The 22320-nt window shown below is 49.7% G+C and overlaps 1 protein-coding gene across 1 annotated transcript in view; it reads left to right on the top strand.

The window, feature by feature from the left end:
- Positions 1-10064, top strand: part of VSTM2L (V-set and transmembrane domain containing 2 like) — a 34268-nt gene extending 24204 nt beyond the window's left edge. Inside the window, exons 3-4 of the mRNA XM_004746459.3 lie at positions 1500-1550; positions 8625-10064. Coding sequence (XP_004746516.1) covers positions 1500-1550; positions 8625-8897 — 324 coding nt within the window. The 3' untranslated portion in view covers positions 8898-10064. The remainder of the gene's footprint in view (positions 1-1499; positions 1551-8624) is intronic.
- The last annotated feature ends 12256 nt before the right edge of the window (positions 10065-22320 follow it).

The raw sequence follows: 22320 nt of genomic DNA on the forward strand, positions 1-22320 counted from the left end.
GGAGGCAGAACTAGGCTGAACACTCAGGGTGGCGGCGGCATGGAGGGCCCTGCAAAGAGCACAGAGGCCCTCCCATCAGTGTACAGGTGGGGAAACTGAGGCCAAGGGTTCCGGGCACAGCAGGCACCCCCATCATTGCACACGCCCTCCCTGGAGCGGATGTTATTGGTGCCAGGTGCACACGCCTGCCACCAACCCCACGACCGACCCCTAGCCCTGCCACTCTGCCTCAGAATCTTCTCTGGGTGACAGAGCCCGCTGGCCTGCAAGGCAGCCCAGCAATGACTGACGGAGCTGGAGGCCGCATCCCCCAGCGGCCTCGCCCCGAAGCCGGGGTGACAAGAGAGTTCTACATTCTCTCCCTCGGTGGGGGAGGGTGAAGGAAGCTGTGGGAATCCGTCCTGGCTGCCCACGGTGGTCCCGGCTGGATAACACGCACACTACTGACTTCCTTCCGCCCACTCCCCTCCTGATGCTCCCTGGGGTCCCCTCCTGGGGAGACCAGTTGCACTTGAATCTTTGTCACAAGGTCTGCTTCTGGGGGAACCCAAACAAAGTCCCTTCCATTCTTACACGGGGGTAAATGCAGATAATGAACGAGCACGTGCCTATCTGCCCGCTCGCTCCCCGACGAGCACGGACATTCGCACACCTGCATGCGCACACATGGGCGTGCTCACATATGCTTGCGTGTTCATGAAATAGCCTCTATTTGTTCACAAATACATATTAAAGATTTTTATGTATGCCTGTATTAGAGAGAGAGAGAGAGAGCACACAAGCAGGGGGAGCAGCAGACAGAAGGAGAGGCAGGCTTCCCACTGAGCAGGGAGCCCGATGCGGGGCTTGATCCCAGGACCCTGAGACCATGACCTGAGCCGAAGGCAGAGGCTTAACCCACTGAGCCACCCAGGTGCCCCTCACAAATACCTATTAAACTCTGTCTTGCTCCTGGGGGCTGTCGACTCTCCAACACTCTCAGTCTGCCTCACGGGGCTCAGAGGACTAGGCAGATTGGGAGGGTGGGGGTCCAAGGAAGCCCGGAGGCAGAGAGCCTGTGGGTTTTCTGCAGTTGGCTGCTTGGGCGGTCGGACTGCAGGGAGTAGTGTGTGAGCAGGACACTGTTGGGATTTGCCACAAACACACGACCACGGGTATGATACACCTAGGAACGAACACGTTCACAGACAGAGACCCAAGTGTAGAGACAGACATTCCAACAGACTCAGAAGGCAGATTCACTCACCCCCACAGATCCCCACCTATCTAAATGCACAGCACACGTAGCTTTACAGGGACCCTCTGCATCGTCCTTGGCTCACACTCACCCCCCACGCCCACCCCGAGGTGACACAGAGCCGAGGCATGCCCAACTCCGGACCCCCTGAGCATCGCTCGTCCTCCTGGAAGCTACAATCTTAGCTATTGTCCGTGCTCCCGCCCCATGATGCTAACGCCTTGTCTCTGCTCTCTCTGCCCCTCCTGCTCCCTCCCGACAGCTAAAAGCATCTCAGCAGGAAGACACAGGGAAGGACGCCACCAAAATAAGTGTGAGTTTTGGTAATGACTTCTTGCAAGGGCTCTAATGGAGGACACAGCTGTAATTTAAAAAAAAAAAAAAAGGGTCCAGTTCAGCTGGGAGCTTGGGTGTGAAGATGGAGAAGAAAAAAGAAAGGGGGGAAAAACCAGCTTCGTTCTGTTTTTTAAAAGATGCAGATTTTTCATGTTCATTGAATGACAGGCATAAAAAATGACAGGGGGAGAGAAGACACATTCTCTCCTGTCACGACCAAGGCTGTGGGTGGCCCGGATGCTTTGTGGCTCTGTCAGCAGCATTTTTAATTTGGGGAACCAACAGGGTCTAATGGGACCAAGCTGACTTTTTTTGGCCCATCATGATTGACTGGGGTCATGTCACGGTCACTTGGGTCATGTGGCTCCCAGGGCTGAGATGGGACATGAGGTTCTCCTGGGGCTGAGAACTACAACTGAAGGATTTTGGGATTGGCCAGGTCTTCTACATGCACTTGTTTTATCATTGCTACAACTCTGTAGGGAACAGCTAAGCATTCACCCATTTTATAGGTAGGGCAACTGAGGCTTAGAGGGCTCAAAGATTTGCCATGATGTGTCTGAGCTACCTGTCTTCAGGGCTTGAGCTCCTTGTCCCTAGACTCTGCTGGGGCCTCATGTGGGAACCCAGGGGGCTCAGGGAGCGCCAGTTTTTGTGCAGGAGGACTGGATCAGTGCATGGGGTATCAGGTCCGCCAGGTCGCTAGTAAGTCCACTAACAACATCAGAAATGCAGGTGTCCACAGGGGTATGAGTGAGTATGGGGCAGGGAGTGACCTCCAAATTCACTCTTCTCTGCTGATTCTTCCACAATTTTTCAAGGGTTTGTGGGGGAGCTCCGGACCCCAAGGCCAGTGAGACACAGATGTTCAGAAGAGCCTTGCCGCAGAGCAGAAGTCACAGCGCAAAGACCGAGCCCCAGCAGGCAAAGGGGGTTCCGTGCTGGGTAGTGAAGATGGGAGAACTGAGGCAGGGAAGCTCCTACAACCATCCGAACAGGAGGTGGGCAGACTAGAGAACAAGGGCCTTTACAGCAACTTTTGTGCAGTCTGCCCAAGGCCCTTCCCAGCTGGGGTCTGGAAATTCCAGCCACTTCCAGATTAGGACAGCTGCAGTTCCCCCTACACCCCTGCCCCTTACCCTCTGCCAAGGGCACAGCCATCGGCAATACCCCCTTCCTTGCCCAGACACCCAGCGGTTAAGCCTGGGTGGGTAGAGGTCTGTGTATACATTAACACGCCTGCAGCTCTCTCCCCTGGGATTTTGTTTGGGGTTTAAGGAGTGTCTCAGGCAAAGGGAAGAATAATCTAATGGACTTAGAGGATTAGAATTCGAGGCTGCTAGGCCCCACGTGAGGGGAATGCAAAGATGCTAATTAGTTAAATAAAATAAATGTGCTCGCGTGATGGTGCAATCACTCTCGACCCGCAGCCCCCACAATTCCTGCTCCAGCTGGGGCTCCGGGGGTCTGGGGAGGAAACTCACACACAGGCATCGGCTACCTCCTTGTCCAGACAGTGTCACACACACGGCAGTTCTTAAATACACAGACGTGGAGTCTGCCGACACCTGGAAACAGATGCACAGCCCGGTTTCCTGCAGGCTAGAAGGTTCAGACTTTACTCCATGGCCTTCAAGGCTCTGCTCAACTCGTTCTGCTTGCCCACTGGGCTGTCTCATCTTGCTTGACCTAACTCCCTCTCCCCTCCCAGCTCTGGCTGCTTTGCCACCATCCCATTCCTGCCCACCTCCTGGCCTTTGCACGGGCAATTCCTCCACCCAGAAAACTGTCCCCCTCTCTTCCTTCAGAGCTCAGCTCAGGATGCCTCCCTTAACCCTGTGGCTCAGCCGGCATCCCATTTCTGTCCTGGCTGCATTTCTATCTGCAATCATCCATGTGTGAATTTGTTTTATATCCGTCCCCTGTCACCCCCAGACTCCGTGGGGCCAGGACTGGACCTGCCTGAGTAATTGTTACATTTCCAGAGCCTAGTACAGCATCTGGGACATAGTAGGTGCCCAATAAATAACTGAATGACTGTCAGGCACCCAGGCCAACAGTGGTATAAACCCAGACACAGATTTTGGTATGCAGACTTGCCAACACGCCATGCATCTATGCCTGTATGCGTATGTATACAGGTGACTTGAAGGCACAAGGTGGCTCATGGGGAGAGCCTAGAACCCAGGCCCTGTATCTGGAGGATCCAGCTGAGCCAGGCAGGAATTTGGCCCCATAACTCCTTGTCTTCTAAAAGTCCTGATAATGATGGACAGCTCCTGATTTTAAACTGTTGGGACCTACTTTGAAAATCACCATGGGAGCTGAGCTCATGTCACGTACTAGCGAGGTGTCCTGGGTGCCGTGGGACCTCAGGCTCTGGGGGAGGAAATACCTTCCACTTCCCAGAGCCTGGTATAGGAGGGCTCTGTGGCCTGTTGGGGCTGCAGCGGTAACCCTGGGAAGGATCCGAGTCAGCAGTGCTGAGGACACAGTGGGGCCGGCACCTCGCATCCCTGTACCGAGATCACCTTGTACCCTGGGAAGTCCTAGAGATCAGCTATCTGAATGACAGTGGTTATTAGAGTGAAAACTTCTTATGAAACTTCTATGTGTAAAGATCTGTCTGGCTGTCATGGAGAGCAGATCAGAAGGGACCACGGTGGCTTTAGGGAGCCTGGGAGGAGGCTGGGATGATGAGCAGATGGGAGAAGCTGGGTCCCTAGTCGGTGCAAGGGGGCTGGACTCTGGAGGGGAAGAGAGGGGCCCGGTGGTGGTGAGAAGGAAGAGCGCGGAATTCTGGATCAGACTGTGCCAGCGTGCACAAGGAGCAAGGGCAGAGATGACTTGGAAGGGTCTGGCTGGAGTGGGTGAGGCCTCCTGGGGTGCAGATTCAGAGGGACCCTGAGCTGGATTGTGAACACACGGTGTGGGGCAGGGAGGGCTGGTGGAAGTGTCTGGAAGCTGCTGATGGAGGCCTGGGAGTGGCAGAGCTCAGAGCAGGTCCTGGCCTGGGGCAGGGACCATCCTTCCCTGTCTCTCGCAGTCTCCGCCATAAGGCCACATGTCAAAGAGGTCTGACCCCACGAACATATATCAGCATGACTCATTCCTTCCAGCCTGGCTCTGGAAAGACCCCAACCTTGAGGGCCCCGGGGTGCCCCTGCCATGCCCAGAAAGGCCCGGGTCCAGGATGAGCAGCGAGGAGGCTGGGCTTGGTCACGGCATGGACTCGCCGTGTCTCTTTCAGCATAATTAGGTGCTTAATTACACGCGAAGGCCTGTCGATGCCTGTGCCCAGGTGATTATGATTTAAAGCCAGACCTCGGTGCGGGGTCTCCTCTCCTCCTGGCCTCTCCGGTCTTCCTGGACAGCTGGGCCATAGAGTTTTCCACGCAGTGTGTGAATGAGGAAATCCAAGAGGCTGCTCCTTTCCCATCCAAGAAGCTGGCGTAGGATGCCGCCCTCCCACTGAATATGCCTCTGAGGATGGGCCGGGCTCCCCCAAGACAAGGAAGGCTGGGGAGCTGGGGAAGGAGGTAGGAGGGAGTGAAAGGTAGCCCTGTGGTTTATTGGTCATGGGAGGTGCCCCAGATATCTTTGTCCCCAGCTGGGTAGCCTTGGGCCCAGTACTTTACCTCTCTGAGCCTCAGTTTCCTGACCCACCATACAAAGGGTATCCTGGCAGGGCCTATAATACAGGGTGATTGCAGGACTTAAAAAAGATGTATGAAGCTTTTAGCCCATTACCTCTCCGCGATCGAGGGCTCGGTAAACACCGGCTGCCTGTGTTGCTGTTACGGCTGCTGTGGGTTTTTTCTTTGCCTTCTCGATGGTGCTTCAGGGGATAGACACCAGGGCCGGAGAGAGCCGTGTCTCATGCTTGACTCTTCCCGAAGTACCGGTTCAGCGTGGGGTCTGGCTCTCTGTGAGTCCATGCAGCGTTGCTGGGGTCTGGCTGATTCCCAGCAGTGACCCAGCACCCAGCTTAGAGCGGGCGTCTGCTGAATGTCCACCACGTGCAGGAAGAACGCATCCGGGGAGCCTGGGTGCTGATGACTAGTCAGGCCAGACACAGCCTCCCAGCTCCCTCCCTGACTCCCTCCTCCCCTCTCCTGAGGGCCACCTTGTCTGCTGGTGAGGGGGCAACAGGGTCAGGGGGTGGGGGTGGGGCGCAGACTGTCAGGGGAGGGCCTCGCCTGGGGTCTGGAGCAGGAGGGGTGGGCTGCGTCTGGTGCTCCCTCCCTAGCAGCGGCTTCTCCCAGTGCTTCGCATTATTACTCCATTAGCGCCTTGTAGGGTTGACAAATGAAGGATAATTAATATCCGTGAGGGAAACAGATGTTGAGGTAATTCGCTCCCCGCTGTGCATTTGCAACAGCATCTCCTAACTCGCCTGAGAGCATGGCAGGGCCACGGGGCCTCCCTGTGCCCTTGGTCAGAGGTGATGGAATCAGCAGGGCCTGTGGCCTCCAGCCGGGCCAATCCCATGGCTGGGCAGGGGAGGCTGGTCCTCCTTAGCCCCACGCCGAGAGGGGCGGCTGGGGGGAGCCTCCCGCTGCTTCCTTCCGGGAGCTCTGCCTGTGTCCCACCTCATGCCTCCTGCTCCACCAGAAGCCCACAGTTTTTCTGCTTCGTGGAAGTGATGGCCAGCTGGAGGTCTCAGACGGGCAGGCTCCTTGCCGCTGCTCACCTACTTTTCCTCTTCCCTTCTGGAGCCTGGGACATGCCCCCTCTGACCCTGCCAGCCTGGGTGACCAGGGATGAACCGGTCATACTATTTGGAGGCATAGCATGCATGGAGTCAGGCCTGGGTTTAGTTCCCAGCTCTGCCCTTCGCTGACTCACTGCCCGCAGGAAGCCTCTCCTCTTTTCCGAGACTTCATTTCCTCACCTGTAAAGTGGGTATAGTCATGTGTACGTGACCTCAAGTTAGAAAGCACGATATCTGGGTACCACTTCACATGGAAGGAGAAGGACCTAGAGGGAATCTACTCATTCAACAAATGTTGTCGCTGTCATTTATAGGGCACAAGGCCCTGGAGGGTCACTGAGATGAACAAAATTGATATCTTCCCTGCCTTCATGGTGTTTATAGTTTGGCCAGGGAGAGAAACAAAAAGCAAGTCGACAGACAAGACAATTGGTTCTCAAACTGTAATGACTGCTATGAAGAAGTTAAACAGGGGGTTGTGATGGAGGGCTTCTTGGAGGAGGTGATGTTGAAAATGAACAGGAGTCAAACAGGTGAAGACAGGTGGGGAAGAGCACCAGGGCAGAGAGACCAGCACGCGCAAAGGTCATGAGATCAGAAAGAGCTTGGCGTTTGGAGGAGTTGAAAGAAGCCCGGAGGTCCGAGCAGGTCAGTGAGATATTGTAAGTCAAGTGTGCATGTGCCCCGCACTGCAGATGTGAAGACTGTCCTCTTTTGCATCCCGGCCTCTTCATGGCAAGGGTGACCTGCAGGGACCAACCCTCCGAGACCTGGGGCTTGCGGCAAGAATCCGACAGCTGATTTTCTATGCCCGCCCCCCACTCAGGGGAGTAAGGGGCCAATAGGGCTGGGGCTGGAGGGCTGACACCCAGTCAGCTCCAGCCTGGGCCTGGAAAGCCTACAGTAATGCCAGGTGGGGAGGCAGGTGGTGAGGTCAGGGACAGGGGCTTGGGGACCGATCTCCCCATTCTGTGTGGGCAGGGCATGGGCTGCAGGAGGCGGGGGCGGGGGGTCTCCTTTCAGTGGCAAATAAGAAGGGGCCAGGGAAGGATGGAAGCCTCTTCCCACCTTTCCTCTCCAGGCCCACCACCTCCCTTCCCACTTTCTAACTTCCTACGTTGAATTGCGGACTCACAGGAAGTTACAATGATAGATCACAGAGTCCCCTGTGCCCTTCCCCGGGCTTCCCCAGCCATGTATCTTATAAAACTGGCCAATTGCCTCTTCTCTTTTCATTGAAGAAAAACTTTTAGCATTATAATCACTGCAGGTTTGTTCTTAAGAGCTCTGATCTGGAAACCACCCACACGTGCCCACCCAGGTGGCTGGATAAACAAATTGTGGGCTATTTCTCCGATGGAATATTACTCAGCATTGAAAAAGCACAGAGTTTTGGGCAAACAACACGGAGCAGCCTCACTAATATTCCCTTTTGAGAAAGTGGCCACAAACAAAAGAGTTCAAGAACAGACCCAACTAGTCTGGAGTGACAAAAGTCAGGGTGGGTGGGGTGTTGATGAGGAAGAGCCACAAGGGTGGGCTCTAGAAGGTTCTGAGTGTCCCATGCTTTGCTTTGGGCAGCGGTCCCACAGGTGTGCATGGATACAATTCCATCAAACTCTATGTTCTTTACTGCCTCCAAGGTATATTTCAGTTTTAAAATAAAAATGTAAAAACCTAATCAAATAAATAAAGAAGCAAAGAGCCAAAGTACAAAGACAACTAGCACAGACACTCTTGATCCCTGAGAACGGTGTGAGGTTATTAGCATGCTGATATGTTTGCGGTCAGCCTTCTTTTTTGTGTGTTTTGTGTTTGAGGCAGTAGGACCTTTCACACAAAGCTGAGACTTGACCCTGCTATGTCCCGTGGCTCCCCGGCCCTCCCCCAGGCTCCAGCCCAGACTCAGCTCCTGTTCTGGGACTCCCGCATTCCCTCCAGTCTGTTTCCACACTTGCACACACATGTCTCCAAAGCCAGGACCGAGTGTTTTTATGTGTTTGTTTACAGAAACGGCCTGGCCCCGCAGGGGCTGTGCCGTGAGATCTTCCTCCCCGCGTCCGCGTGTCTGGGAGCCCAGCTCTAGCTCAGGCTTTTTAACTGTTGGGCAGCAGTTCATGCAATCAACCACCGCCTACTTATTCGTGCTGTTGATGGACACTGAAGTGGTTTCTGCTTTTTTTGCTATTTGACTCACTTTCCCGCAAGCCTCTCAGTGCCGTTGTGGGAGTGTCTCTGGGGCCCCTGAGCTACAAGTGGGCTCCCAGAACCAATGCTCTCCATCTTCCCAGCTGCTGCCTGATGGCCAGGTCATGGTCTCTCTCTCCCCCTCCCCAGGTGGTCAAGGTGGTGGGCAGCAACATCTCCCACAAATTGCGTCTGTCAAGGGTGAAGCCCACAGACGAAGGCACCTACGAGTGCCGTGTCATCGACTTCAGTGACGGCAAGGCCCGGCACCACAAGGTCAAGGCCTACCTTCGGGTGCAGCCCGGAGAGAACTCGGTTCTGCACCTGCCGGAAGCCCCACCTGCCGCGCCCGCCCCGCCCCCGCCGAAGCCAGGCAAGGAGCTGCGGAAGCGTTCTGTGGAGGAGGAGGCCTGCAGCCTCTAGACTGATGCCTACCCGGCCACCCACCTGCCCCACGCCCCTACCTACAGCTGTACAGAGTGCATGAGGAGCCGCTGGACCGCTGGGGACGGGACTGCCTGGGTCCAGCTGCCTCCCCATCCCCAAGACTGCCTGTGGCCACCACGTCGGCCCTCTGCCCACCACTCCCTCGCTCAGCATGTAAACCCTGCCCAACCCTTCCTTTTCAGACCCCTGCGGTGACCTGGCTCGGAGAAGGTGGCTCTGTGCGCCAAGGGGACGACCACCCCAAATGCTGGGGCGGGCACCATGCCGGGGCGGGCACCATGCCGGGGCCAGGCTGCCTCTCTGTCACCAGCTTCCGTGGAGTCCAGTGTTTTGCTTTGCTTGCTTGTCCCCCGTCCTGTCCCGAGCCGGGGCCTCCCAGCTTTCCTCTCCCTCCTTCCCCATCATCCTCCGCTTGAACCTGGGGGTGTGGACTACGGCCCCTCCCCGAATTTGGACTGGAATCTTCTGAGCAGAACTAGGGCCTCTACCCTGGCGAAGAACAGAGGCACAGAGCCCCCAGGAGAGCCTGGATCTCCTTGCCCATGGCCTGTGAACAGGGTCACTCACAGGCATCCTGGGAGGAGAGGGAGATACCCCACGGCCTCCTGGGTCAGGGGGTTCTTCACATTCAACTTCCTTATACCTAAGAAACAGCTCACTGTCCCACTGTCCACAGAGGTGGGGGAACCAGGAATCTGCCCCTTCACATGGCAAGTCCGAAGGAGGGCCTTTCCCCTCTGACCCAGTGGCCCTATGCAGAGATTTGCACCAGCAGGACCCCTTCAAGGGTCTTCGAGGCTCTCCCAGGAGCCCCCCTCTGCCAGCCCTCTATATCCCAGCCCCCTCCTGGGGCCCATGCCACACCCACCCAAGGGCCTGGGGCTGCTGGGAGCCAAAGGACCCCCAATACCAATCCCCTCACAATTCTGATTAGGGGGACACCCACCCCCTGGTAATTTGTAAATATTTCTCTTGGGCCCACCACCCCCTGGGAACTGGCTCAAACCTCTGGCCGCCCCTCAGTGATGGAGTTGGGATGTGGGAGAGGCCGAGGGCTCTGCCCAGGGGTGTGTGGGTAACCTGTACACATGATCCAATCCATGACTACCAGCCAACCTGAATAAAGCGGTTTCAAGAAACCTCTGGGCCGTGTCTTTCTGGGACATTTGTGTCTGGAGCAGTGTGGCGGGGGAGGGGCCGGCCTCACTCAGCAGCTTCTCACTCCTGCTCTGGGCGCCCCACCCCACCCCAGCACAGAACAAGAAGTTGGCTGGGCACAGATAGAGAGCGAAGGGAAACCGGTCTTTGTCCAGCTACCGGGTGCTTGATTTATTCTTAGATTTTGAGATACACACACAGAGGAGTGCATAAGACATGTTTACACTGTTTGCTCAATAAATACCTTAGAAAGCAGATCAAGGTGAGCCTGTCACCTATGCAGCTCAGCACTCCAGAACAGAAGCCCCCAGCCCAGCCCGTGTGTCTCCCTGCTCACACCCTCTCCTGCCTCTCAGAGAGGAATCACCACCCTGACTTCCTTGGGAGGCACATTTTTCATGTGCTTTTTACAGCTTTACTACCTAAATATACATCATCTTTAGCAATGGAGTTGAGTTTTGTCTATCATTTAGACCTTTCTATGCATGGACTCAGCCCATCCATCCCTGCACTCACCCCTCTGCTGGGGACATCCATCCATGTTGTTGCGTGTCTGTAATTTGTCCATTTTTATGAGTGCATGTATATCCCACAACTTAACTTACTGATTCTTCCTACTGTTGACAAGAAGGTGTGTTCCCATCTGCTCAGCAACACTGCTGAGGGCATTCTCACCCATGTCTCCCAGCGCGTGCGACCCTGAGATTCCGGGGTGTGTTTCTGGGGCGGGAGGGTGAGTTAAGACCCATTAGGGATCCCATTTGCCCTCAACAGGGATTGCCAGCACCTTCTTATATTCGAGGAAACAGCATCAGAGAGCTTAAGTAGCTTGCTCAAGGTCACCCAGTTGTTGAACTCTGCTCTGCCACAACTGGACCGCCCCCCCATCGCTCCCCTACCCACTGAACCTCACTGCCTCTCCCATCATGCCCTGGGTTCGGATCCCCCTTGGCTCATCCCTGGCAAGAGTCCCACCCACCATGGTCCTGCTGAGGATCTGCCTGAGGGTGTGTACTTCTGGGGCTCTCAGGTGAGCCCCTCACACCCAGCTGATCCCTCCTTGGCACCTACAGGAACCACGAACACCACCTACACTGTCCCTACACGCAGAGGGACATCCTCAGGACCTCCAGCAAGGCTCTTCATATCTCTGAGCCTCAGTTTCCTCTTCTGTAAAATGGGGAGGCTCCCAGGGAGATAGAAATCAAAATCCTGAGTTACCTCTTGGCACACACTAGGATGGCGAGAATCAAAGAGACAGATAATAACAAGCATTGGCAAAGATGGAGCCAAACTGGGACCCTCATGCTCTCCTGGTGGGATTATAACGTGATGCAGCCACTTAGGAAAATAGTCTGGGTTTCTCAGAATGGTAAACAGAGAGTTACTGCATGACCCAGCAATTCCGCTCCTGTGTATATACTCAAGACATCTGAAAATCTTTGTCCACACAAAAGCATGTGCATGCATGCTCACAGCAACCTTTTGCATAATAGCCAAAAAGTGGAAACAACCCAGGTACCCATCAACTGAAGAACAGGTGGATAGAATGTGATGTCTCCAGACGCTGGAATATTACTCAGCCATAAAGAGGATCGCAGTCCTGACACACGCTACTCCATAGACGAACCGTGGAAACATTATTCTAAGAGCAAGCAGCTAGACACAAAAGGTCCCGCAGTGTATGATGCCATTTATATGAACTGTCCAGAATAGGAATAGGCAGACTGCTGGTTGCCAGGGCCAGGGGAGAAGAGAGTGGACAGTGACGGCTAATGGGTAGGTATGGGGTTCTTTTTGGGGTGACTGAAATACTCTAAAATTGATTGTGGTGATGGACGCACCACTCCGTGGAAATCCTAAAAACCACTGACTTGTACACTTTCCCTGGGTGAACTGGATAGGTGAATGAATTATATCTCAGTAAATCTGTTGAGGGAAAGGAGGGTACTCCTAACTACAGCTCCGTGCCTGAGGGCCCCAACCAGGTACATGGGAGGCCCCCAGGGGATTCTGGCTCCCATTAATATTGCTGTGACTTTTATATGGAAGCCAGAGCCAAGTTGTACCCTCCCCCTCAAGGACAGGAGAGAAACATGAGTCCTGGGGCAGGGAAGTTCATATAAATTATAGCTCATCCTGTTCTAGAATCCCAGGTAAACCTCTGCACACCCCCAGGTTAGTTGTGGGCCATGGTCCCCTTTGTGCTGCGTTGTAAGAATGGAGAGGTGGTATGCTTGTTATAAATTCGGATGTCCCCAGCCCCCTCTTGGCCTTTAGATCTCTGCCCATGTCGGTAGCTAGTAACCCCAGGTGGTTCTCATGATCCTGAGAGGCACCAGACCCCTGACCAGGGACATCCTCCCCTACACTCGCTCTGCTCCCAAACTCTTGCATCTCTAGCCCCCAGCTCCCTTGGTCTCCAAGGCCCTGAATTCTGGCCCCAACCCCTTCCACACCCTGGATGCCTGCCCCGCCCCCCAGTGTGTGCCCCTATCAGGGCTCCCCTGCTGACCCTGTCCCAGAGCTTCTCTTTCTGCCCTGTGCAGGGTGGGGATGGCTAACTGACAGTAAGGACAGACTTCTGTTTCCCCTTCTTGGTCCTTTACCCCAGGATTCAGAGTATGAGGCAGGAATGCCCCAACTTAGGAGGTAAGAGTGTAGCCACTAGGTTTCAACCCAGGGGTTGGCCCTCCTGGTTCAGGGCAGGACTGACTATGCTCCTAGTCCTGACAAGGGCTGGCTATGTGATTAGCTAACTAAGAGGGCCGGGGTCAGTTCTGAAATCATCCCGGCACCTGAATAAGGAATGAGGTCAGGGGCAGGGGATGATGGGGGCCTGGTCCAAGGGAGGGGGGAGGGACTCAAGAGCCCCACCAGGGACCCTGGAAGTGAGTGGGGTCTCCTACCCGCCCAGGCCCATACTTTGCCCAAACCCGGGCTTCTGAGTCTGGGGAGCTTGTGAGCAACCCAGGTTTGGGGGCTCCGTCCCTGGAGATTCTGACCCAGGAGTTCCAGAGTGGAGCCCAAGAATCTGTATGCCCCATAGGATTCCAAGGGAGGTGGCCAATGGATGGTAGTTTGAGAAAAATTTTACCATATGATCCCTTAAAGAGATAGACACACGTAACTTAAAAAAAAAAACCAAAAACTTTTCATATAAGAGTGGGTGTTTGTTTCACTCACCCTCATGCAACAGGCCTTGCTTCTCATCAGCGCGGTCTGGGGCTGCTAACCAAAGAGCCTTCCAGCACATGGATGCATACTCTAGCACAGTTAGCCTAAGGGCTCCCCTATGGATGGACAGCTAAGTTATTTCTAGTGATTTGCCGTTACAGGTGATGAGTCTCTAGCTATGGTTCTAGGACCTGCTTGGCACACCTGAGGTTTTTCAGGTGTGTGGGAGATCACCGGCACCAGGTAGAGAAATCTACACTTTCAGTCTGAGGCAGTTTAACAAACTGTTCTCCCCAAACAACACTGACAAACTTAAAAAACGGAGAGGGGTGCGGAATTTAAGGGAACACCGTGAAATCAGCATTTGGCACACTGAAGCTGCTTTCATTCCCAAGAATCTGCATTGCTCACAAGCTTCCCCACAGGCTCCCTTGTGAGCTGTTGGGATGCCCTGCGTGGCTAGCAAGTTGTCTGAAAAGACACCCGCCACGCTGAGACCTGCGGTCACTTCTAAGGAGTGGAATGGAAGGGACACACCCCAGTAGGCTGAATATTTGCAAAGAGCAAGTGTTCCACCTGTAACTTGATATGCATAGAGATATTTTTCAAAAACCAGTGAGGAAACAAAGGTAAATAAAAAGCGGGGGGCACTTGGGTGGCTCAGTGGGTTGGACCTCTGACTTCGGCTCAGGTCATGATCCCAGGGTCCTGGGATGGAGTTCCATATCGGGCTTTCTGCTCAACAGGGAGTCTGCTTCCCCCTCTCTCTCTGCCCGATGCTCTGCCTACTTGTGATCTCTCTCTCTGTCAAATAAATAAATAAAATCTTTAAAAAAAAATTTTTTTAAGTAAATAAAATGAAGGGAATCCTGGTATGTGCCACGTGTGGGGTCCGAGTGGTCTTGCCAGGTCTCTCGCTGCGGTGGTGAGGAGGTTCTCCTTCTGAAGGAGTCCCCGGTGCTACGTGGAGGGAACACTGGAGCCATAGCCATCTCACTCTTCTGCCACGATGCTCCGCCATCCCCTCCCCAGTCCCACTTCCTGTTTTGCTTGACTTGGCCGTGATTTAGCTTAGGAATCCACACTTGTCTGAGGCCACTTGTCTCGGTGAAGACTTGCCCACTCCCAGCCCTACCGTGTGAATCTTGATTAATCTAAGCGAGGGGCACTTCACGGGGAGTCCACAGCTCACCCCAGTGAGGGGTCTGTGGACAGTGTGCATGGGATTCACAGACTTGCATGGGGGGAAAGTAATAATCGATCTCATCTTCACTACCCTCCAACGGAAATTTAGCATTTCCTCCTGCTATGAACATAAGCAACAAACCACAGTTAGCCGTAACTTTGTGACTTTGTCCCCAGTAGGAATCACAAATGTTTTCATATCACAGAAGTTATTACAGTATCTCGGAACATTGTTCACACTCATCACTACTTTGAAATTATGGTTGTTATTAGATCGGCTGCTAGAATTTGTTATTTAATGCACTAATAAAGAAGCGAGTTTATTCCTCTACCACACGTTTTCAAAAATATATTTCAGAAACTGTATTTCAATATCATTGGTTTCCTTTGTAATCCCATCATTTTATTTTATGCAGTCAAAAACAGTCTTCTGAGAAAGGGTCCATAGGTTTCTCCAGACTGCCCAAGGGGTCCACGGCACAGAAGAGGTGGATGAACCCTGGTCTAAGCCAACGCTGGCAATTCTGTTATCTAAGCTAGCTGGGGATTAGCTTAGGAAGTGTCATGTGACCTGGTGTGTTACCTTCACAATGAAATTTGAGGGACATCTGCTGAAGGGACAGTGGAGCCCCTGTTGGGAAAGGTTTCTTCAAAGGAGGTACAAGGAAGTCATACTTGCTTCCTCTGCTTCTTAGTGTCTAAACGTGTGTGCTTGGGAATTTCTTCCTCCGTTGGGCAACCATGTGGAGAGTGGCTGATCCACTTGAGATGTAGAAGAAACTGTCGGGAAAAGCCTGGGTCTTTGAGAATGTGGTTGATCTGGTCTATTAGTTAGATAAGAACTTCCCTATCCCTGGATTCCTGTCATAGGTGAATAAGTCTCTTATGATTTAGGCCAGTTGTGTCACTTGTCAATGACTTGCAGACAAAAACACTTTCTTTAACCTACCATTATTTGTGTTCCCTCATATTTTCCATGCTTGATGAGGACCATCATTGGAGAGACAGGGAGAAACAAGTCAGCTCCTTCGTTCTTTCTGACCTTTATTTAGATTGGCCCCAATCTAAATAAAGGCTGAACATCTTCAGGTCCTTCAACTGTTCTCAGGAGACATGGTTTTGAGATCTGTATCTACCCCTAAAATGTATGTCGATCTAGGTCAGTGGTTCTCAAACTTCAGCATGCATCGGAATCATGCTGTTTGTTAAGATTAGCTTGTTAAAACACACTTTTCAGGGGCGCCTGGGTGGCTCAGTGGGTTAGGCCGCTGCCTTCGGCTCAGGTCTTGATCTCAGGGTCCTGGGATCGAGTCCCGCATTGGGCTCTCTGCTCAGCAGGGAGCCTGCTTCCCTCTCTCTCTCTCTCTGCCTGCCTCTCCGACTACTTGTGATTTCTCTCTGTCAAATAAATAAATAAAATCTTTAAAAAAAAAAAACCACACCTTTCAAAGTCCCACTCTGAGAGTTTCAGATTCAGGAAGGCTGGAGAGTGTCCCCATAATTTGCTTTTCTAACAAATTCCCTTATCCCGCTGATGCTGCTTGTCTTGGGGACCACAGTTTGAGAACCACTGTTCTAGGTCCCTATAAAAGCATGGCTTCCCCAGAAGAAACCACTACTCAAGCTGGGGTCTGACTAGTTTGAGTTTTTTTTTTTGTTTTGTTTTGTTTTTTAAAGATTTCATTTATTTATTTGACAGACAGAGATCACAAGTAGGCAGAGAGGCAAGCAGAGAGAGAGGAGGAAGCAGGCTCCGTGACAAGCAGAGAGCCCAACTCGGGGCTCAATTCCAGGACTCTGGGATCATGACCTAAGCTGAAGGCAGAGGCTTTAACCCACTGAGCCACCCAGGTGCCACGGGTCTGACTAGTATTACGCAGAACTATCACCTCTCTCAATATCGACAGTATGCTCCTGCTACTGTAGCCCAATATATAAACTGCTGTTTTATACCGTTGAACTCCAAGCCACCAGAAATCTGAAATTTTTATCATACAGAGGGCTCCTAAACTGTCTCCATATTCTAGAGAATGGGAAGCATCACTTGAGTGCTTATTATGTGTCGAGTGCGTTAATGAGTTATCCCATTTCATTCTTTTTTTATTTTTAAAGATTCTATTGATGTGACAGAGAGAGAGAGAGATCACAAGTAGGCAGGATGGGGGGGAGCAGGCTCCCTTCTGAGCAGAGAGCCCAATATGGGGCTCAAGCCCAGGACCCTGAGATCATAACCTGAGCCGAAGGTAGAGGCTCAACCCACTGAGCCACCCAGGCACCCCATTCCCTTTCATTTTTACAATAATCCTTGAAAACAAAACAACAATAATCCTTGAAATGGGCAGTATCTCTCTCTACGGAGATTAATATTCAGAGAAATAAAAAAATTCCCAAGGTCACCTAGCTGGTCAATAAATGAGGGAACCAGGATTTGAGCCTGGCTTACAGAACTCTACAATGAAGAACTCTCCTCCTGTTTTATAGCATCCATTAATCAGCTGTCCTTTGGGGCCCAAGATAAATTTACCTAATTGTGCCTCGTCCAGCTCATTCATCTTTCTTGTCTACAAGGTTGTCAAATGTGATTTTTGTCAAATGCCCCAGCTTTCTTGAGCCTGCAATATCTCCTTCACCCACAACTCAGCCCTTTCACTGTGTCCACTCCTGCCCGCAAAGAGTGACTTAGGCTTGCTGGGTTGCATTTGGAGCCACATGAGTTTCGTTTCTGAAAGTGTTAACTGTGGGCACATTTTAATAAAGACCATTTTCTAGGCTACAGTTACTTAAACGTTCTCATATAATATGCAAATGAACCACAAGTGATTGAGGGTGTGCGAGGCCTTTATTGTTCTAGTTGCAGTTATGTTGATTTAGCCCATAGCTTTATGGTTAATAATTTAGTAAGCAACCTCATTTTTTAATCTCCCATTGTCCTCATGCCTCATCTCTTTCCACATTAAGGGACCTAAGCCTGCTCAAAGATTGCATTTAATGAACCATCAATCTTTGAATAAGTGTAGCTGAAAAAGGATTCCATTCAAATTCTAGGGAAGGTGTTATGTTCACGAGTTTTCACCTTCTTGATGGGATTCTTGGTTTCATCATGAATATAATGACTCACTTTATCCTTAGCAGTGCTTTTGGCATTATATTCTATTTGGCTTGATATTAACCATTGTTAGACCAGTTTTCATTGGTTAGTATTTGCCTGGGAGATCTTTTTCTGTCTGCTTGGAACATTTGTGTGTCCTTGTCTTAGGTATAGTATCTCTTATACAGAGCTTACTTATAGCCGGATTTTGATTAAAAAAAAAAAAATTCATCTGGTAGTCTCTGTCTTTAATAGCTAAGTTTAGTCCACTTACATTTATTGTGATTACTGATTTATTTGGATTTCTTTTCTGCCATCTTATTTTGTGTGTGTGTTATTTGTGTTTTTCCTATTACCATGAGATTTGGTGGGGGGAGGCAGGGTGAAGAGCATATGTGGTTAGTTTAATTTTTTTTCTTCTTTCTTGACTTTTGATGACTTTAGAACTCCATCCCTTTTCCTCCCCACTTATTTGAAGGCTATAAGTCATTTTTCTTTTAGTGATTTTATTTTCGTTTTAACATACTTATTTAACTATGTGTTTTGTTTTGTTTTAAGATTTTATTTATTTATTTGACAGATAGAGATCACAAGTAGAGAGGCAGGCAGGGGGGCAGGGGAAGCAGACTCCCTGCTGAGAAGAAAGCCAGATGTGGGGCTTGATCCCAGGACCCTTGAATCATGACCTGAGCCGAAGGCAGAGGCTTAACCCACTGAGCCATGGGGCACCCAGGCGCCCCATTAACTATGTGTTTTCTTAACAGTCTAAAGTTATTCAGTATCTCTATTTTCCTGTCAAGACAACCCCTTTAGGGGCACCTGGGTGGCTCAGCGGGTTGAGCTTCTGCCTTCCTCTCAGGTCATGGTCTCAGGGTCCTGGGATCGAGCCCCACATTGGGCTCTCTGCTCAGTGGGGAACATGCTTCCCCATTCCTCTCTGCCTACTTGTGATGTCTCTCTCTCTGTGTCAAATAAATAAAATCTTAAAAAAATAAAAAGGACAACCCCTTTAACACAATGTAACTACCAGTTGAACTGCCCTGCACCCCCATCTTCCTTGTTATTGTCTAGAATTTTAATTATACTGTTTTTCACAAAAATTAATATTATATGATCAGAAATTAATATTTACCAATATAGTTGTCCAATTTCTGACTCCGTGATTTTCTTCTTTCACTTTCTGTTTTGCTGAAGTACAGGCTCTATTAATCCTTTCAATGAGGGTATGGGTGGTAAACTCTATTAATCTATGAAAGTCTGAACAAGTTGTAATTTGCTCTTCTTTTTCAATGTTCCTCTAGCTGTGTATTGAGAGAGGTTGATTATGCTTTTCTTTTTCTTTTTTTTTTTTTTAAATGTTTTTCTTTTTTAAAAAAAATATTTTATTTATTTATTTGAGGGAGAGAGAGAGTGCAAGAGCATGAGCAGGGGGAGAGGGAAAAGCCAGCTTCCTGCTGAGCTGGGAGCCTGACTTGGGTTTTGATCCCAGGACCCTGGGATCATGACCTGAGCCAACGGCAGACACTTAACCTTCTGAGTCATGCAGGCACCCTGGATTGTTTTCCCTCTGCATGTTTACGATATTACTCTCTCACCTCTGTCATCCATTGCTGTTGATGAGAAATCTGCTGTCAGTTCAATTGGCATTCTTTCATAAGTAATTTGTCTTTATTCTTTTGTAACTCTTAAGATTTTTCTTTTTATCTTTGACACTTTGCTCTATCATTGTAATTTTTCTGGTTGAGATTTTTTTTTTTTTGAGATTTATTTTTTACTATCCTATTTTAACCATTAGTGTGTATTTTTCATCTGAGGACATTCTTTTCGGTTCTGAGATACTCTCAGTCACCATATCTTAAATATTGTAACTCCATTACATCCTTTATTCTGTCCTTTTAGAATTTCTATTACACATACATTGGAATCTTTCAATCTATTTACTATGTCTTAACTGATCTTTCATATTTTCCATTTCTTTCTCTCTCTCTTTGAGTGAATTACTCAGGAATATTTATCAATTCACTAATTGTCTCTTCAAATGTGTCTGATTAGAGTTTATTCCATTTGAATTCATTTCAATAATGATACTTTTCATTTTTAATATTTCTCATTGTTTCTTTTTCACATCAATAGTTAATTCTGGGGGTGCCTGGGTGGCTCAGTGGGTTAAAGCCTCCGCCTTCGGCTTAGGTCATGATCCCAGCGTCCTGGGTTCGAGCCCCGCATTGGGCTCTCTGCTCAGCAGGGAGCCTGCTTCCTCCTCTCTGTGCCTACCTCTCTGCCTACTTGTGATCTCTGTCAAATAAATAAATTTAAAAAAATAGTTAATTCTGTTTTGGGGCACCTGGGTCGCTCAGTTGGTTAAGCATCTGACTGCTGGTTTTGGCTCAGGTCATGATCTCAGGGGCATAGGATTGAGCCCTCTGTGGGCTCCATGCTCAGTGTGGAGTCTGCTGGAGATTCTCTCCCTCTCCCTCTCTATCTCCCTCTGCTCTCCCCAACCCCCTCACAATAGAGGCATGCCTTCTCTCTCTGAAATAAATTTTAAAAATCTTAAAAAAATAGTTAATTCTGTTTTACTTCACAACTTTTTCCTTTCTATAGGAAAGGAAGTCATTCCTTCTTTTACCTTTATTAAAGTCTTAAACTTATTTTAGAGTCATTGCCAGATTGCTCTAACATTTGCACATATCACAAATGAATCCATTCGTTAAGAGTTGAGTTTACTGCTGGTCTCATTGTCAGTTTTCTTCACAGGCTTATTTTTAAGAGGAATATTTCTGTCCATTCTCTTTCTTTGTCCTTGTCTAAACCCAGACCCTTGGGACCCTACCCAAACCAAGCTTCCTAAAGGTAGCTCAAGATTCCTAGTTTTGGGTCATATCAGAGATGTCACAGAAAAGATTACTGAGTCAGGGTGATTTAGCTCAGGTCCCACTTTCCAGATCTGCATCTGTGCCCTCATTACCCAAGATATAGTTTTAAGCAGTGAGTCTGATGCTAGGCCTCCAGGTCTCAAAGAATCTATGTGGTCCCATTTACTCTTCAGGACTTGAATTCCTAGTCACTTCTGGAACCTGAGTCTGGAGGATCTGAGGTTTCAGCCTCCATTTACTTTGTATTTCTCATCTCTTTCCACCCCAAAGAGAAGCTTAGCATATTTGTGAATGTGTCTATGTGATTTTATTTTTAAAACATTATTTATATATTATTGTAGTGTACAAACAGAGGTTATGTTTTCCCCACTAATTCATGGACAATGTGGTTAATCTTTCCTACATCAGTTTTATTGAAGTATGATTTATACCCAATAATAGCACCAATGTGAAGTGTAAAAGTCAATGAGTTTTGATAAATCCATAATCATGTAATCACCATTATAATCAAGAAAAGAATACTTCCATCACCCCCAGCCAAACTTCCCTTGTGCCCCTTGACTATCAATCCTCTTCCCCAAATCCCAGCCCAGGTCATCACTGATCTGCTTTCTATCTGTAGATTAGTTTCACCTTTTCTACAATTTCAAATAAATTGAATCAGACAGTAGATACTCTTCTGTGTTTGGCTTCTCTCACTAAGCAAAACGATTCTGAGATTTACTCATATTATATACACCGATACTTCATTCCTTCGTACCGTTGAGTAGTATTTTGTTTGTGGGTTTATCACAATCGGTTTACCCATCCTTCTACTGATGAACATTTGCACTGTTTCTAGTTTGAGGTTATTATATAAAAATTGTCCACATACATTCATATCCAAATCTTTGTGTACACGTGTTTTCATTTCTCTCAGGTAAATATGTAAGACTGGGATTACTGGGCGGTAAGCTAAGCATATGTTGGGCTTTACAAGAAACTTCCAAACTGGTTTTCAAGGTGGTCGCACCATTTTGCATTTCCATCTGCAATGTCTGAGGGTTCTGGTTGAGCAGCAGGTTATTTTTAAAGCATGAATTCAATGCCATCTTGACTGGAGGTGACCGTAAAAACACTTTAGAATGTATCCTGAGTTATAAAATGCCAGGAATGGTAATGAAGGCTCTGTGAGGGTACAGACTCTTAAGTGTCCTGTCTACTGCTGCATCCCCAGCGCCTAGCACCAGTCTGGGTTGACGGCACACACTCTGTAAATGAATCAACAGATAAAGATTTGTCTCTGACAAACACTAGCAGCGCATAAGAGTTGGGCCAAAGTTTGTACCTACTGCCTCTTATCTAATCAAAGGAGGTTTGGGGGAGCCCTGTTTCTCCTTCCTTAAATGTCACAAAAACCCTTGTTTTGAGCTAGTCGGCATTTCTACCCTGAGCTCTACCATCCCTTCAGTCAGGCTTCTCTTCACAGCTCAAGAAGGCCACCCCACCTCCCTGCATGGGGCATGCATTTCAGTCAGCAGGTAGGAGAAAGGGTGAGAAGGGCACATCTCTCTTTAAAGACCCTTGCTTGACAATGGAGATCATTTCTGCTTATCCGTCATGGGACAGAACTTAGTCACATGGCCACATCTTGCTGCAAGGGAGATGGGGAAATGTGGTCCTTATTCTGACAGTTGTGTGCCTAGATAAATAGCAGGGCTCTTTTACTCAGAGGAGAGGGAAGATAGACACTGGATCACTTTCTGGAGGCCACACTGCGAGCCCGATTTTGTCCTGAACTCCAGGCACTTTAGGCTCAACACACCATATTATTTAAAAAACATGTTTATTCCTCAACTCCAGGGAGAAACTTCCAATTCACTATGCAAAAGAACAGACTGGTGGATATAGGAGGTGTCTCACTCAGCACTTCTAG

The sequence above is a fragment of the Mustela putorius genome, unplaced genomic scaffold, assembly GCF_011764305.1.
Source record: "Mustela putorius furo isolate JIRA1106 unplaced genomic scaffold, ASM1176430v1.1 tig00000743_pilon_pilon_pilon, whole genome shotgun sequence".
NCBI lineage: Eukaryota > Metazoa > Chordata > Mammalia > Carnivora > Mustelidae > Mustela > Mustela putorius.